Source organism: Sardina pilchardus, chromosome 2 (assembly GCF_963854185.1).
Source record: "Sardina pilchardus chromosome 2, fSarPil1.1, whole genome shotgun sequence".
In the NCBI taxonomy this organism is placed as follows: domain Eukaryota; kingdom Metazoa; phylum Chordata; class Actinopteri; order Clupeiformes; family Clupeidae; genus Sardina; species Sardina pilchardus.
Genome location: NC_084995.1, coordinates 31,615,688 through 31,633,309, shown reverse-complemented (window position 1 = coordinate 31,633,309; position 17,622 = coordinate 31,615,688). Strand labels below are relative to the sequence as shown.

Genomic DNA, 17,622 nt, shown 5'->3' with positions numbered 1-17,622 from the left:
TTGGAAGTCTGTTGTGCGGTGAACTGCTAGGCCCTGGCTGGCAGTAATCCTCAGTGTCCCCTCCCTATGGCACCCTACAGGCTGCATCCCACGGCTGACACCAGTGCATCCAATTTGGGCGCTCAACCAAAGAATATGTGCCTCTAATCAAACATTTTAGGACACCTAATCTATCTGCTGTGTTAAAAGGTCTAGGCTGGTGTGGCTGTCTACAAGTCCTCCCCCCTTTTTTTACTTACTGTTGTTTAGTCACAGTGTTCACGTAGGTTAGGTCATTTACGTAATGTTGGCTGTCATGTTTTTATCTGCTATATACGGTAATACTAGGAGATGCACTTAGGGTTATCTAAAGGCTGCAGATTTAAGCATCAAATGGTCTTAGGTTCCATTTTACCTGTAAGAGTTTTTCTTTTATTATTGTTATTGCTTTTTAAATGTTTCCAGCATCAAACTCGACATCAACAGAAAATGAAAGCAGGAAGCTTTTCAGACAATGGAACACTTTGTTCTATAAGCGGAATTCCTGTCTTTTTCTCCCCCCCACCCCCCCTTCAGCAGATGATGGCTGAGCTAATTCTCTTTAGTTTTCTCATGCTCTGGAGAACACATTGCTAAGCAATGATAAGCTTAAGAGAAGAAAGAGAAGGGAGAGATGGGGGTGACACAGCAATGGCATCCCTCCGTATAGCAGCTCTCCTTTTTCCCCCTCAAAACTGTGCTCAAATAATAAAGCAAAGCAGCAGCATGTCTCTCCAATGGACTCGGCATAATTTCTGCATTCGGTGGGGGGTTCATGACTTCTTTGTGTATGTGTAAAATATGTCTTGAGGGGATTGGTATAAAGTTAAACTGGGTGAAGTAGAAATATTTTACTCATCAGCTTTGCAGTCACAGAGTTTGCCTCGGCTAGAACAAAACCGCTGAAGCATTTAGAGAAAATTAACCCCCCATCCTGGCAGCCAGATGTGACTGGTTTCTGATGAATGCACATGGGTGGGCAGAGAAACCAAGAGACTGTGAAATTCCTGTCAGGCCCGTGTACTGCAGAATGGGCTATTGACTGCTTTCTCTATTTCCCTCCATCATTCTTCTTGAACACTGCCATTAATTTCCTCTCCTGCCTTACCAATTCCTCCTTTCTCTCTCTCTCTCGCTCTCCCTCTCTTTCACTATCCTCCTCTCTTTCTCCCTGTTTTTCTCTCCCTCCCTCCCTCCCTCCCTTCCTTCTCTCTCTCTCTCTCACTTGCTCTCTTCCCCGCTCTCCCTCTCTTTCTCTCTCTCTCTCTCTCTCACCTCCCCCCAGCTTTCTTTGTTGCAGAAGAGGATGCACAAAGCCATGGTGAAATACTTCAACCACCGCAGCCTCCACAGTCAAGCTGAACTGGCCTATTTCCAGAGCCTCTCTAATGCGAACAACCAGAAAATAACAACCGTGCAGGTAGTGTATCTGTAGAATAGTGCTGCACTGATACTTCCATTTGAGTGTGTGTTTTTTTTTTTTCGTTTGTTTCTTGGAAAGAACACCAGCATTCACATACAGGTACATCCACACAGGCAGTTCTCAGCACTATTGTGTCCTGAATTTCATTATACCTCTACATTTTGTACAGTATACCACTAGATGTTATGGGCATGCTTTGCAAAGGGTCCAACGTGCTAGGTATCGACCGATGACATGGGTCGCTTTGTTGCTACCGCCCCAACGCTGTAGACACCTTCCTTAGCTACTCACCCTGGTGAATAAGGAAATTAATGATGTGTGCGCTGGGACCTCGCTAATGCACTGGTCTCCCTGTGTGCAGGCACACATACAGCAGCGGCTGCATATCAGTGTGAGGAAGCCAACATATCTGTCCCCGGTGCATTGGGCGAGAGCCCTCTTTGTGCTTTGCAGTGGTGCATGCGAGACATTTTGGTTTTGAGTGCAGTCAGACGGCCTGCTGGATCTTGCATCAGTCTTTATTTTAGATCTCTGTAAGGTCATCTTTGAGTGGTGATCAGATTAATGGTTAGCTCGTCATTTATCATCGCCCCGGAGTGCACAATGAGCCAGAAATCCCCCAGAATTTGCACATATATCCTCTTTAAGACTTGACTCTGAGAATGTCCTGCTCGCGTTTATTGACGGTGACACGGTTTGTCACAAACACACGCAGGTATGACCGTATGTTGCATGCAGGCGTATAGAGCAACCTATACAGACTGTGGCTCTTCCCGAGCGGGGTGTCCTCTGCTTCAGAGTTAGAAGCTGGTGGGAGCCGAGACTTGAGATGAGGTCGAAGCGGACACGCTGATAGTGATGAATCTTTATGATGAGAGCTGTCCGCCGGAACCGGCTCAGCAGGTGGCTAGCGTAGCATATGTAGCCTTGCGTCGGGGGCTACGCGCACACGTTCACGTTCACACAGCACGTATTGTGGCACTGCAGCCACTCTACAGGGGAGCATAGAGAACTCTTGTTTTTTTCCCCCAAGAACAAGCCTGTTGTCACCCACCATGTCAGCTCCATTAAAGAAAGTGTGTAGCGCACGCTCTGTCTTACACTGTTGATGTAGGACGTGTTACAGTCCAACAGATCGGTATTTTTCACACGGTCATTTCACACTGATTTGTTCATTTTGAACTGAAATGCATTAGAATAGGAATACAATTCAGGACACCTTTTGTAATCCTGACACAGGACACTAACTTTATTATTAGAACACAAAGAATAGCAGGGCCTGCAGTGTCACTCACACCCAGTAGCTTGTCAACACCGATGGCATTTCTGCATTCCACTGAAATTTGACTGAATTAGGTATAGGGCAGTGGGAGGAACGAGTCCTCTGTACAGTTCTGTATCCTGGCCTCTAAACTATTAAAAATGTCTGGCATCTCTCTTCAGAAGGGAATTATGTGTCATGTTCTTTTTTTTTTTTTTTTTTTAAGAATTCTGTCTTCCTCGGTTCAGTTGAAGCCAGGATGAGCATTGCTGCATTCTTTTATTGTTTTTTTTTTTCTTTTTTTTTTTTTTTTAAATGTCTAGCACGTTCTGTCTTTAATTTTGTTAAAGTGACAACAGTCCAGCACAAGCCCGTGTTGTGTTTTATTGGAGGCCATTTTGCTGTCGCATTAGGCACTAGACATTAGTGTAGCATTAGAGCGCTGGCGTAATTGGCCGCACCCTGCGCGGCGCCGCGGCGGAGTGGAGTGGAGTGGGCGCTCTTGTTTTGGTGCTGTAGTCGGAGCAGGCTTGTGCAGAAGTCAGGCGAGCGAGTGGAGCATGAAGGCGAGGAGTTCTCAGGGATCCGCCGAGTGTGAAGGACATGCAGGCAGTAGTGCCGTCAGAGATCCTCTCAGGGCAGCACACCCACCCACCCACACACACACACACACACACACACACACACACACACACACAGAGAGAGACACACAGGGACCGACACACATGCGCACACACATACACACACACGGATACACACACGCACACATACACACATACTCATATGCACTCACTCACTGACACACACTCTCACACAGTCACACACACACACACACACACATACACACACACACTACTACACGTACACATAAGAATGTGCATGCACCCACACACAAGCACTCAAATTCAGCTACTCCACACACACACAGACACGCACACACACATTTGGAAAAGCATCCACCCACACTAACACACCACAAGATACACTCACACAGAAAAGTGTGCTGATACACATTAATAGTACAATCTAGAATTGACCCCCCCCCCCCCCCCCCCCACACACACACACACTCTCAAACATACACTACGGACTCACCCACATGTATGCATATGTGCAGAAACAACATATGCACAACCCATTTACACTCCCACCTGCATGTACACACATTCATACACATACACATGCAATATATACATAAAATAGTCTCATGCAGAAACAAACATGGACACTAATACTAAATGCTATACTAAACTCTACTACTATAGACAGTAGTTTCAAGGCTCCTTGGAGCATATGTCATATGTCAGACAATGTGTACCACACATATTTTGCATGGGCTTACTGTTACTCTCTGAATGTTGAAGGTTTCTAAGTATACATTGTTTGAAGAAAGACAACAGTGTACTGTCACCAATAGATATATTTTGTATAGTGCCTTTCACTTATGTGTCAGGTACTCACACAAGCAATGCTATCATTCATGGTCAGCACATGGCCAGACAGGACAAGTCAGACTAGAGACTGAGAAGCTTTTGTGAGACTAGCATCCATCACTCTCTGTACAACCCTAATAGGGCAGTGATAATCCACTCCTCCTACAGTATCACTGCACAGAGTGGCATGGAGCCTGCGCTTCCACCATCAGTAAACACATTAGGTGGGTTTACATGGGCACATTTAATCCGATTAGAATCGGATTCATGCCTCAATCGGAATAAAAATACTCATATTAAACACTTTGATCAGAGTAAAAGTGCCCGATATAATTGGAATTTACTATCAGATTGAAAAGGTTGGTGTCGGCTATTCCTTTTAGAATTTGATTGACCAGCTACAGTATGGAATGCTTATGCAGATTCCAGAATTTTTTTGCATGCTCATTACTTGTCTTGTAGCATGAACAAACATTTATTTTGTGAAAACAATTACACTACCAATGTAGTCCATCTCATCCACAGTCTAGCCAATTGCAGTTTTTCTCGATTGCTTTAATGCTTGGGTCAACTTTTACATCACGTTTTCAAAACAATTACGTAACAACACGCAGGTCTAAACAAAAGCAGTCTGGTCAAAATTCCACTTATTGCTTGCAAAAGGCTCTTACTCCCTCAAAACATTTAAAACATGCAGCAAAAACACATGTTGTAATCAAATCACTGTATGATTTCAATCACTCATTACACACTGGACAGCAAAATGCAAAACAGTTCTCAAAATGAGCGTTTTGCTATGTCTGTTCCATTTCTTGGTCATTTTTCTGGTATCAGAAAAGACTGTGAAAAGACAAATTGTACTGAATAGAAAATAATTGTATTCATTCCTCCCAAGTTATAACTGTCATTGACATGTAAGACCTACAGTACAGTAAGAACCTAGACAAAACACATTTCATTGAACTACAGCTTGTCGTTTTTCATCAAAATAGACCTACAGTAAACACATTTTGTACAGTGTTCTTCACCAAATAGGCAATACAGTACTTTCTCTAAATGTGCCTTAGATCCATACTTGGAAATAGTAACAGAACAGACATGGCATGTCTTATGGGTAGTGAATGATTGCTGATTGAAGAATTGTTGCAAAGGAGATTCACACAGGTGTATCAAAGATTCAGGCTTATGCCAGGAATCTCTGCCACCTGTGAATAGATATTTTCTTTATGTTTAGCACAGGAAAGCCATTAGAGTTTGGGGTCTTTGAATGACATCTGTATGAAACTGTTTTTCAAAAGACCAAGTGGATCCCAGTTTCTTTAAGCAGGTCAAAGCATTAACCCTAGGGTTAGTACTTTGTTAGTTACCCTAACCCTAACCCTAAGAAAAACTGTAAGATGTTGTTCACTTAGATCTAAAACCAAAGTAGCATGTGATCGTTTACTGAGACATCAAAACATTTTTCTTGTCACTTTTGTACTTTACCTCCAGTACACATGTTAGCTTCAATCTGTTGCTCCAAAACTAAGCTGAAGAGACTACAGATTTGTATTTTGATCTGATTTTGCATCCCATGCCAAACAGAATTGAATATATGCATGTCACACAGCAATTCTGGTTAAGTGCGTTTGTCTATACAGCAGGGGTGTCAAACTCATTTTCACCGAGGGCCACATCAGCACAATGGTTGCCCTCAAAGGGCCAGATATAACTATAAGATTTTGTAGCACCAGTCACAAAATCTTTAGCATCGGTATAAAACTTCCCTAAAATCGAGAAGATCAAAAGGTATCAGCGTGACATGTTCTTTTTATTATTGTCATGTTTTGTAAAAACAAAACAAAAACCTCTCTCAGTTCCGGTCCGTGTAACGCTTTGCAGTGCTTTGTTCTATTTGCAGAATTCACATGAAAAAATAGAAAATGGGTTCAAAACTTTCATTATCCATATGTCAGACTACTCAGCAAATGGACAATTGATGCTATTTTTAACTTTCGAGTGTGGTTTTTGAAACGGCAAATAATGAATTTGAAACAAAAGTAAAATTGAGTCCATTTTCCAATTTTCCATTTCTGCATCGTGGTTGGACTGAACCAAACGCGCCTAGGGATGTACGGATGGCGCCTCTGGCTTGTTGTAGAGATAGGCTATAAATGATAGGCTACAGATCGAGTTATCAAGTCAAATTCATGCCAAGTGAGCTCGAGACGTAGGCCTATCTACCAGACCGACTGATCATTCCCTCACCTGCGCCCTCGATGGTTAGACTTCACAGACCTTCAGATAGCCTACAGTAACTTGTCACATGCACTTGTTGCAATCTCTGCTGATGGTGTGTGTGTGTGTGTGTGTGTGTGTGTGTGTGTGCGTGTGTGCGTGTGTGCGTGTGTGTGTGTGTGTGTGTGTGTGTGTTGGGGGGGGGGGGGGGGGGGACATATAGTATACAATACATTTGTTCACGGTTGTTGACGGTTTGAATAAATGTGAGCAACCCTACCCATGAACAAAAACCTCTCCACCAACATGCCTACAGAAGCTGTTAAACAACAAGTTGACAAGAGTAGGCTAAGCCCATTAATAACATCCCATTCTTAACCCAAGCAGACATCGGGTGAAGTGAAACCTCTGGGCCACAACGCAACTCTCCGGTAACCCCCAGCGTTCATGGTTCAGTCCAACCCCAAGCGCAAAAACACAAAGTTAGAATATGAGTCAATGTTTGACTTTCGAACTGCTAAGGAGAAAATCCCAAGAACACTCAATGCAAAAAAATAAAACACGCAACAGTCATCAATTTACCAAGTAGTCTGAAAAATGAATAATTGAAATTTGAAAACATTTTTTCATTTTTTCATGTGAAATCTGCAAATAGAACAAAGCACTGCAAAGCGTTACACGGACCAGTTCCATACAGTTTGACTTTTCAATGAGGGTCACTGGTCAGTCAGGAAGAGGTCATGCAATGGATTCATTGCACAAGCGAAATACCAGTAACAAAATGCAGTTTTACATCTAGCCAGTGATGCAAACAAACTGACATGTCAAAAAGTACATCCGAATGAAATGCGTCACTACACCGTTCTATACACGTACAGTAAGCGAACGGTCCCGGTGGACTTTTTCTTTGAAGTTGAAAGGTGTTGTGTGGATTCTACGTTGCTTGTTTTGAACGGAAATTAAAATGCAAAGCAACAGGGCGATTACAACAAACTTCTAGCCTACCTATGCTTGCCTGATCTGAATGCACCTTTTCTCGGTCGGAATAAGCTTACTTTCGCTTTTGGCCAAACAATCATTTGCTCGATTAGCAAGGTTTTGAAGCTGGATTGTTTTGGATAGGACTACACACAATTATGTATGCTTTTTAAACGTAGACGTAAATGTATCACGTAGTTTACAACTACCAATTGAAATCAAAGTAACTTACATCGATTCCCCTCTCAAAGAACCACACGCACTTCAAAGAATCATATGCGTTTCACAGGCAGGCTAAACCGAGCGCGTAATTTAGGCGCTCCGTTCGCTAAAATAGTTTAGAATACTGGTCTATTTCGTTTTCACACGTTCGCGTTGCTATCACATCTGATGTAGCCAGTTACACTGATCATAGAGGAAGGTGGTTGATGTTGCCTCCCTGTCAGTCTCACGTGCGTGCATTGTATTGCAGTGTATTGCCTATACGCAAAAACTGTATCAAACCTTTAAAGCTCTCGCGGGCCACATACTGTATCAGACCCTGTAAGCTCTCGCGGGCCACATGAAATGATGTGGCGGGCCGCATTTGGCCCGCGGGCCTTGAGTTTGACACCTGTGCTATACAGTATAAACACCTAATCAGATTAGATTATTGTGCCATGTAAACAGTTGGTCTGATGTTTTTAAACGCAATGATTTCAATCTTAGAAAAAAGTGTGCTTGTAAACAAGTCTATTGTGAGCCTGTGAGTTTTGCTTGCTGAGGCATTCAAGTTCCATTCTCTAAGGCACAGGTGTCAAACTCAAGGCCCGCGGGCCAAATGCGGCCCGCCACATCATTTCATGTGGCCCGCGAGAGCTTACAGGGTCTGATACAGTATGTGGCCCGCGAGAGCTTTAAAGGTTTGATACAGTTTTTGCGTATAGGCAATACACTGCAATACAATGCACGCACGTGAGACTGACAGGGAGGCAACATCAACCACCTTCCTCTATGATCAGTGTAACTGGCTACATCAGATGTGATAGCAACGCGAACGTGTGAAAACGAAATAGACCAGTATTCTAAACTATTTTAGCGAACGGAGCGCCTAAATTACGCGCTCGGTTTAGCCTGCCTGTGAAACGCATATGATTCTTTGAAGTGCGTGTGGTTCTTTGAGAGGGGAATCGATGTAAGTTACTTTGATTTCAATTGGTAGTTGTAAACTACGTGATACATTTACGTCTACGTTTAAAAAGCATACATAATTGTGTGTAGTCCTATCCAAAACAATCCAGCTTCAAAACCTTGCTAATCGAGCAAATGATTGTTTGGCCAAAAGCGAAAGTAAGCTTATTCCGACCGAGAAAAGGTGCATTCAGATCAGGCAAGCATAGGTAGGCTAGAAGTTTGTTGTAATCGCCCTGTTGCTTTGCATTTTAATTTCCGTTCAAAACAAGCAACGTAGAATCCACACAACACCTTTCAACTTCAAAGAAAAAGTCCACCGGGACCGTTCGCTTACTGTACGTGTATAGAACGGTGTAGTGACGCATTTCATTCGGATGTACTTTTTGACATGTCAGTTTGTTTGCATCACTGGCTAGATGTAAAACTGCATTTTGTTACTGGTATTTCGCTTGTGCAATGAATCCATTGCATGACCTCTTCCTGACTGACCAGTGACCCTCATTGAAAAGTCAAACTGTATGGAACTGGTCCGTGTAACGCTTTGCAGTGCTTTGTTCTATTTGCAGATTTCACATGAAAAAATGAAAAAATGTTTTCAAATTTCAATTATTCATTTTTCAGACTACTTGGTAAATTGATGACTGTTGCGTGTTTTATTTTTTTGCATTGAGTGTTCTTGGGATTTTCTCCTTAGCAGTTCGAAAGTCAAACATTGACTCATATTCTAACTTTGTGTTTTTGCGCTTGGGGTTGGACTGAACCATGAACGCTGGGGGTTACCGGAGAGTTGCGTTGTGGCCCAGAGGTTTCACTTCACCCGATGTCTGCTTGGGTTAAGAATGGGATGTTATTAATGGGCTTAGCCTACTCTTGTCAACTTGTTGTTTAACAGCTTCTGTAGGCATGTTGGTGGAGAGGTTTTTGTTCATGGGTAGGGTTGCTCACATTTATTCAAACCGTCAACAACCGTGAACAAATGTATTGTATACTATATGTCCCCCCCCCCCCCCCCCCCAACACACACACACACACACACACACACACACACGCACACACGCACACACGCACACACACACACACACACACACACACACACACACACACACACACACACACCATCAGCAGAGATTGCAACAAGTGCATGTGACAAGTTACTGTAGGCTATCTGAAGGTCTGTGAAGTCTAACCATCGAGGGCGCAGGTGAGGGAATGATCAGTCGGTCTGGTAGATAGGCCTACGTCTCGAGCTCACTTGGCATGAATTTGACTTGATAACTCGATCTGTAGCCTATCATTTATAGCCTATCTCTACAACAAGCCAGAGGCGCCATCCGTACATCCCTAGGCGCGTTTGGTTCAGTCCAACCACGATGCAGAAATGGAAAATTGGAAAATGGACTCAATTTTACTTTTGTTTCAAATTCATTATTTGCCGTTTCAAAAACCACACTCGAAAGTTAAAAATAGCATCAATTGTCCATTTGCTGAGTAGTCTGACATATGGATAATGAAAGTTTTGAACCCATTTTCTATTTTTTCATGTGAATTCTGCAAATAGAACAAAGCACTGCAAAGCGTTACACGGACCGGAACTGAGAGAGGTTTTTGTTTTGTTTTTACAAAACATGACAATAATAAAAAGAACATGTCACGCTGATACCTTTTGATCTTCTCGATTTTAGGGAAGTTTTATACCGATGCTAAAGATTTTGTGACTGGTGCTACAAAATCTTATAGTTATATCTGGCCCTTTGAGGGCAACCATTGTGCTGATGTGGCCCTCGGTGAAAATGAGTTTGACACCCCTGCTCTAAGGCCTAGCTAAGGAAACCATGATGAGCACTCAGCCCCCATAACCATTACCCCACACACCACACTTGCGCACTCTACACCACAAACACATACACACACACACACACACACACACACATCACAGCAGCATAATGAAGATGCACCATTCTGACACACTTGTACACCTCACATTAGAACTCCCCTTCGCAGAATCCAGTTCCGGTGCTCTGGAGGAATGTCAGGTGTGGGAGGAGGCTGGTGAGATGAAGGGGGGGGAGAGATGGGGTCGGGGGGGCGGAGGGGGCATCATGCCACGCCACGCCACGGCTGCCAAATCTGGCACTTCCACTTTTTTGTGTGTGTATGTGCCTGTTATGCAAGTGTACACCAGGGAGGCCGGTATTTGACAATCGCTAACAACGGAACGCAGAGTTGGAGAGTTGTGAATGGCCGGTAATAATTGGAAGAGACGCCCACTGCGCCGGTCCCATGGGGCCGTAATCCGAGATCTTGTTTCTGATATAATTGTTAGTCAGAGAATTTCTGCATGGCTGGGCCGGTCAGATCCCCAAGCTGGTTGACAGTGCAAGGCAGTTTAATAGAAAAACTGGTTGCTGAGGTTTTTTAAAAACAGAGCGGGCACTGAACCCACACACACAGTTCACCAGGAGTGTTTTTGTGTCCCCTTCTCTTGCTCTCCCTCGTTCTCTCTCTCTCTCTCTGTCTCCCTCCCTCTATTCCTCCCTCCCTCGCTTTCTCGCTCTCCTCACACAATAAAAAAGCTGCAGACTACACCTCACTGCACCATCTGAGTGGGTTTGTCATGAAAGCAGAATATCAGTGTCGCTCTTTGTGTGTCTGTGCGGCTGTTGGCTCTCTCTCTCTCTCTCTCTCTCCCTCTGTCTCTCTCCCCCTCAACAGCAACACAAGCTCTGCTTTTCTTAATTAGCCCTCTCACATTGATTCCATTTGCCCCCCTTTTATTTGAACAGGAGGAGTTGTCAAAGGCAATTCAACGCCTCTCGGCTTTCCTGCACTCACTGACAGATGACTCAACTACCACCGGCGACGACGCAAACAAACAATCCGGCCCGGACGCCAATGGATTGAGCGGCGCGATGCAGGCGGTTCAGATAGCGGTGTAATTGGAACCTCACCTGTGCCAGACAACTCACTTACTCCACCACGACTCGCTCCACACACACCCCTGCCCCCCACCCCATCTCCCCTTCAACCCCCCCACCCTCCAGCCTCCACCTCTCTAACCAGCAGCAAATCCATAACAATGAAACAGGTGACTTTCATGCTGCTGTCAGGAATGATCTAATTTTAGCTGGGTGAATGATTGCAATTGGCTTTGCCTCATCAGATAATTAATCTATGTCACCATTAATTGGAAAAGAGAATAATTACAGGCCATGTTGACAGAAATTCTACGCTCCTCCACATCTTCGAGATCTAATTACACCTGCTAAAGCCTGGTGACCTCGACTAGCAGTTAGTGTACCTCTGTAACCCTAAGTGTACTACTAGCACAGCGCGTGGCCAGCAGCCGGGCAGCAAACCACTCCTCTTGCCGCTTTTGTTTATGCCCGGTTCTCTCGTCTCCTCTGAGAGCTGTCTCCCTCAATCACTTTTCAATATTCAATCTTAATTTTGTGGAAGTTTAGCATTTTCAATGAGCTGGAGATGAATGATTAATGAATAAATTTAAATGCTTCATTTTGTCCATGGATCATTAGTCAAGTCCTTTGTGGGAAGGACCTGAGAAAAAGGAGTGAAAATTATTGAGACATTAGCCTGAAGCAATCCAGGGGTAAATAGTGTGCATGGAAGGATGTTGTGCTCCCAGTATCCAGTGGCTTTCTAAAGAGCCCCCTTAGGAAATACACAAACTTTCAATTTGCAAGGTTTCACACAAAGATGGAAAAAAAAAAAACATTTTCATTTTAGGAATGAGTTTTTTGTCATTTGATTGCAATGGCGAGGCAGCTATAAGCGCTTTGTGAGTGGAGTTTTGACAACCTGAGTCAAACTTTCAATCCGATGTTTGCTTGGTAGGAGCCTTGGTGTTGTGACAGTATATCCTTAGCACAAGCCGTCTGTCATGATATAGTAATTTCCCCCAGAGGCCTCTCCTTATGTAAAGAAAACATGCAAGAGATTAAGCTGAGACAGTATACTTATTGCTGGAATTCCACAACAGATGTATCGATATAGTATGGTATCTACTGTACTTACACAAATAATTCACATGTAAATTAAGTCGTAATATTCACATGTACACCAGCGTGATATTTGTCCAGTCAAGTCTGACGTTTTACAAAAAACATGTTCTGGGGTCAGGATCATAACCATGCCATATTGCCGTGGTTGTCAGACACATCATGATATCTATGGCTAGATTATTTCCATCTTCCTCATGAGCAGGCATGGAGAAACAAGTCAATAAATGGGCTATTTATTTACATCCAGTTCTTGTAAACGTCCTGGTTCAGTGTAGCTGGGCTTGTGTGTCCCTGTAGACAGTAATTTAGCAGCCATTGAAAAGAATATGTTGATACAGCATATTGATGTGTGTTGTAGACTTAATGTCAATACCTCTTTTCTTCATTCTAGTTACAGTATAAGGAATCTGAAGATAAGTGTGCACATGTGTAGGCCTACAACTAGGCAGGGTTCCATAGTGCTACGTACATATACTGTAGGGCTCATATGCCCAGCATAGACAATCAAAACAATCAAAAATCAATGTTGGCCTAATCCCCAGGTGTCAGTATCTTAGAATAAAAAATGGTATTTCCACATACCTATTTTGTTGGTTTCCTTCTGACCAATAGACCTAGGTCAAGCCTTTAATGCTAATTGGGTTCATTTTGTTGATGCCATTCTCCAAGGCAGCCATGTTTTTTTTTCAGGTGCAGAAAATGTTCATTGGACAGAATTTATGTTATTTTTTTATTGATTGGTTTGACATACTGTAGCAGCACCACACAAAATGTGTAATATTTCCTCAGGTGTTAGAGTGTCTGTAGTGTAGTGTCCACATGTCAAGTTAGTATAAGAAACAAACCATAATATTTAAATTAAACTAACACTGAGAAAATATTTAGGAACTCTCTGCTCTATCTGGTTCAGGGATTGCCCTAAATATATGGGTTAATGACCCAAAATACCCTTCCTACAATCCAGACAGACCATTTAAAGGAGTGGTGATAAGCTTGACTCATGAAGCAGTTAGTACTGAGTGACAACAATCGATTACAGTAATTGAGGACCTCCAGTAATCAGTAATCTCACTCTGACTGAATGGCAGTGGGCACACACAGAGTTTTGTGTGTATAGGTATATAACTGGCCAGTCTCTCCCTCAGACTGAGGCAGACCCCACGTCTGCTGGCAAGCCTCGCCACACTCAGCCGCAGCCCGGGCGATGAGACCACTCAGTCAGAGAGTGGTGTTGCATGGCTGCCCCTAAGCCTGTCAGGAGAAGCCAGCCTTCTGCATCTAGCGCCACCTCCACGGGCTTCTAACGGCGGCCATGGCTGCATCCGACCTCCAGGTGCCCCACCATGGCCCTGAGGGCTGGGCAGGGAGGTCTGTGCTACTGTATACTCTGGGGTCTCAGGCCAGTTGGAGAGGGCCCGCTCCTCACTGTAGTTATCAGCACTCTCTGTGTTGTATGTTGGCCAGGCTACGTGTGATTAAATTCACCTGCCGTGTTTAATTAGGAGACCAAGTATGCCAGCACTGGCCAAATCTGAGCAATATTAATGGTATTACCATGGCAACTTTGTCATCTGCATTAGCATTGTTATGTTAGAAACCAAATGGGAAGGAATATTAACCGTGACTTTCAAGTAAAACTCTTGTAATTAGAACTTTGTGTACCTCTTAAAATATATGAAGACATGGTATTTTCTGAGCAGGCCCTTCATTTGAACAAGTGTTTTTGACTGAATTCTTTGATTTCAACAGATCACCAGTAACAAATAATGATGTAGTAGTATACTGTAGCTAGGCACACTCTCATGCATCTGCAATGGAACAGTTAAAAGCCCTCCAGTGAAACTCAAGTGTTTAGCCTTGTTAACATGTCCTTATGATGTGTGCTATATTTTAAGACTTATCATGAGCTAAATAAGCTGTCACTGCCGAGAATTTCTGCTTTGTATCTACAGTCGACAAATCACAGTCTAAGTATGTGAGTTAAACTGCAGTGGTGTATGACTGTAATAAGGCTACTGAACTAATCCTGAGTTCTCGGGGGTGGAACAGTTCTTCATCAAGACAGTCAAGATAGCTAGTGTGAGCTGTGGAACCCGGTGGCAGGTGAACAGAGGCGGAGCTAGACAGATCCCAATTTCTGAAATGAGGAAGTGGCAGTCTTGTGGTATATGGGGGGGTGCTTAAATTACTTATTGTTATTTGACTTGAGTACTGTAGCCTACATATCCTCTGTCGTTAAATTGGGCACATGGCGATGAGGTGAGCCCCATATAAATCTTCATAACCTTTCATTTTCTGGTCTGTTTTCATATAGAACAGTAATAATAGTCACCTCGTCTCTGAACCACTAACCAAAGCAAATCCCTTTAAACAAACCCTGCTTTAATCTGCAATTGATGCATTGCAGAGACACTATTGTGTGTACACATACACCACTATCTAGGATTATGAGGCTTATCCTAGTTTTGATCATATTCAGGATATGACATTTACTGTATAACTTGGTCATTGACATCCCTGTATAAGCTACATGATAAATACACTGTGTGTACACAGTCAAGCCAACTCAGAATAATGATTTAACACAACTTACAGTAATCCTTCCAAAGCTAAAAAGTAACCCTTATTTTTCTTTTAACTCGAAAATGGAGTTATATACAGTATAAACATCATTCATCTGATGAATTGACTCTCATGATCCTTCGCTAGAAATGTTGAAATAATCAAATAGTTATCAGGGTGTGCATTTGACAGTGTTGACTGCACTGCAACACTGTTTCAATGTTGTAGTTGTGTCTTTGGTGAACTCTGACATGTGGGTTACAGATGCAGTTAAATGTTAGTGAATGCTTGTAAATTGAATATTAAGGGCAAGCATTGTGAAGATGTCCACTGAAAAAAACAAAAAAAACAAACGGTGACGTCCTCCCCACATGGCCCAGTGCCCATGAAGATGCAGGTTCGAGTCCAGCCTGAGGTCACACTCCACACCCCACCTCTCTCCCACACCCCATATCTCTCTCCCACACCCCATCTCTCTCTCCCACACCCCATCTCTCTCTCCCACACCCCACCTCTCTCTCCACCTCTCTCTCTCCCCCACCCCATCTCTCTCTCTCCCACACCCCACCTCTCTCTCCCACACCCCATCTCTCTCTCACTCATTTCCTGTCTACTCTCCACTTCTTCTCTTTTCAGTAGACTAGAAAGAAGCCCAAAAATTAATTGGACAAAAAAAAAAAACTGAATAATGGCTTCTCTGGTTCTCTGAAGTCATGATATGTTTACATGCGCTAACACAAAAATGGTATGCTTAAAAAATCGGATCGTAGTTGGCATGCTCAAGTCTATGTTACCACAAACAATTGGTTGTTAGAGTAAGAGGATAGGTACTAAAAACAGCATTTATGTATTTCATTAATGGATCTTTGTTAATAAAGACAATTGAGGTGTTTGAAGAAGCTGAAAAACACATCTTGAATTTGCTATAGGATTCATGTGTTTATACTGTAAAGGGTTTAAATAGCATACTGTATGTTCAAAAAAGCATCTGAATGGTATTCCTCAAACCAATCTGTCTGTTTGTCTCTTTTATTAAATGTTTTGTTCTGTAAGTCTGAAAGTAGTTCCACAACAAGAGGTCTTCGGGGTCCAATTGCATGGTCTTAAGAGAGATTGGGCATTCTTGCACCTGAATGAGAGCGGGTGTTACACGATAACTTTGCTACATTGTACTATTACATGCAAGAATGAGAGTTACACTGGACGAGTCTATAGGAAAATAAGTATATGACACGTTGCTGGACGTGCCACAAGGGTTATCCAATAAAGCACGGTTATCATCTCCCCTCTGCGTGGCTGCATGCATCATCACTGTGTTATTTTTCAGTGGGGGGATAATGGTGTCTCTCCTCTGCCATCCCCTGTATCTGGCCATAGACGGCTTTTTGAAGGATGGAATGTCTGACTGCTATCTTTTACAGGTTGTGCAGCAATATTTTAAATTAAAACACTTCCCAATCTCATTCATCTGCTTCTCTTGCCTCCAATCAATCCTCAGAATAAATGATAGCAAACCAGTGACTTGGCTGTCATTAAATCTCACAGGAAACATGCATCAAACCCCACCGTATGAACAGAGAGATGGGGTAGCAGGTCCTGCCTTGCCACGTACACTGTGTACAGTGCAGGCAGGCTAATCATGATCATGTTTTAGAGAGGATCCATGGGAAGAGAGCGAGTCATGGTGTAGTTGTTTAAATAATAATAATACAGTCAAAGAAGAAGTGTGTGATTACAATCAACTGTAAGAAAACACTCTAAGTGGGCATTGCTTTGCATGTATATACATACTGTCCTCTGGATCTTTTAAGTGTTATGTCTCCTCTCTGTCTCTCAATGCATCACTCACTAACTCAATATAATATTGTTTATCAAAACAGGTCTTCTTAATTTGATTCTTCCAGCCTTTTCTCGTGCTGCAACATTTCCCCTCAAACTATTTATCTTGTGCAGAACCACTATTGATAGGAAATTAAGGGTTTTGGTTCTATGTTAACACAGCAGATTATGGTGAAGGTGTGAATTATTTGGGATGTTGCCTGAATGCCAGCCTGTCACATAGTTTTTGCCAATTCCATCATCACAGCTTAATTACTTCAAAGTGACAGGATGGCTAACCAAAACTGGAGTCAAGGTTTGGCCGCAATTTAATAAGTATTTGTATTGGTAATGATTTGTAGGCTACAGCGTATCTACTTGCACTCAACTAAAAACGGAGGAGAAAGTGTGTAAACTCTCAACAAGAGACAATGTATTTCTGAGCCTTAACATCAATCAAGTGTCTATAACCATATACTGTATCAAACTATACAGTATTGGATGCTGTGTTTAACATTCAGTTCAGTGTTACTAGTGTACGTCTCTAATGGGTCTGTTCCATGTTCACGCTTATGTAAACATATTAAACCAAAATGTCCAACATGCCAAAAAAAGGCAGCAGGTTACAAACAAATTCATCATAAAATAATACATGTACCCTGTGTTTCCACACTCTTGATTTCCAAGACATTTATCTTAACAGGATAATAATTTGTGAAA

At 42.8% G+C, this 17,622-nt stretch overlaps 1 protein-coding gene across 4 annotated transcripts in view; it reads left to right on the top strand.

Annotated features, from left to right (window-relative positions):
- The window catches only part of LOC134102159 (coiled-coil domain-containing protein 178), a 31,106-nt gene extending 19,085 nt beyond the window's left edge, over positions 1 to 12,021 (top strand). For all 4 annotated transcript variants that reach the window (XM_062556194.1, XM_062556185.1, XM_062556172.1 and 1 more), the window contains exons 19-20: positions 1,304 to 1,438; positions 11,287 to 12,021. In XM_062556194.1, coding sequence (XP_062412178.1) covers positions 1,304 to 1,438; positions 11,287 to 11,439 — 288 coding nt within the window. In that variant the 3' untranslated portion in view covers positions 11,440 to 12,021. The remainder of the gene's footprint in view (positions 1 to 1,303; positions 1,439 to 11,286) is intronic.
- Positions 12,022 to 17,622: the final 5,601 nt, after the last annotated feature.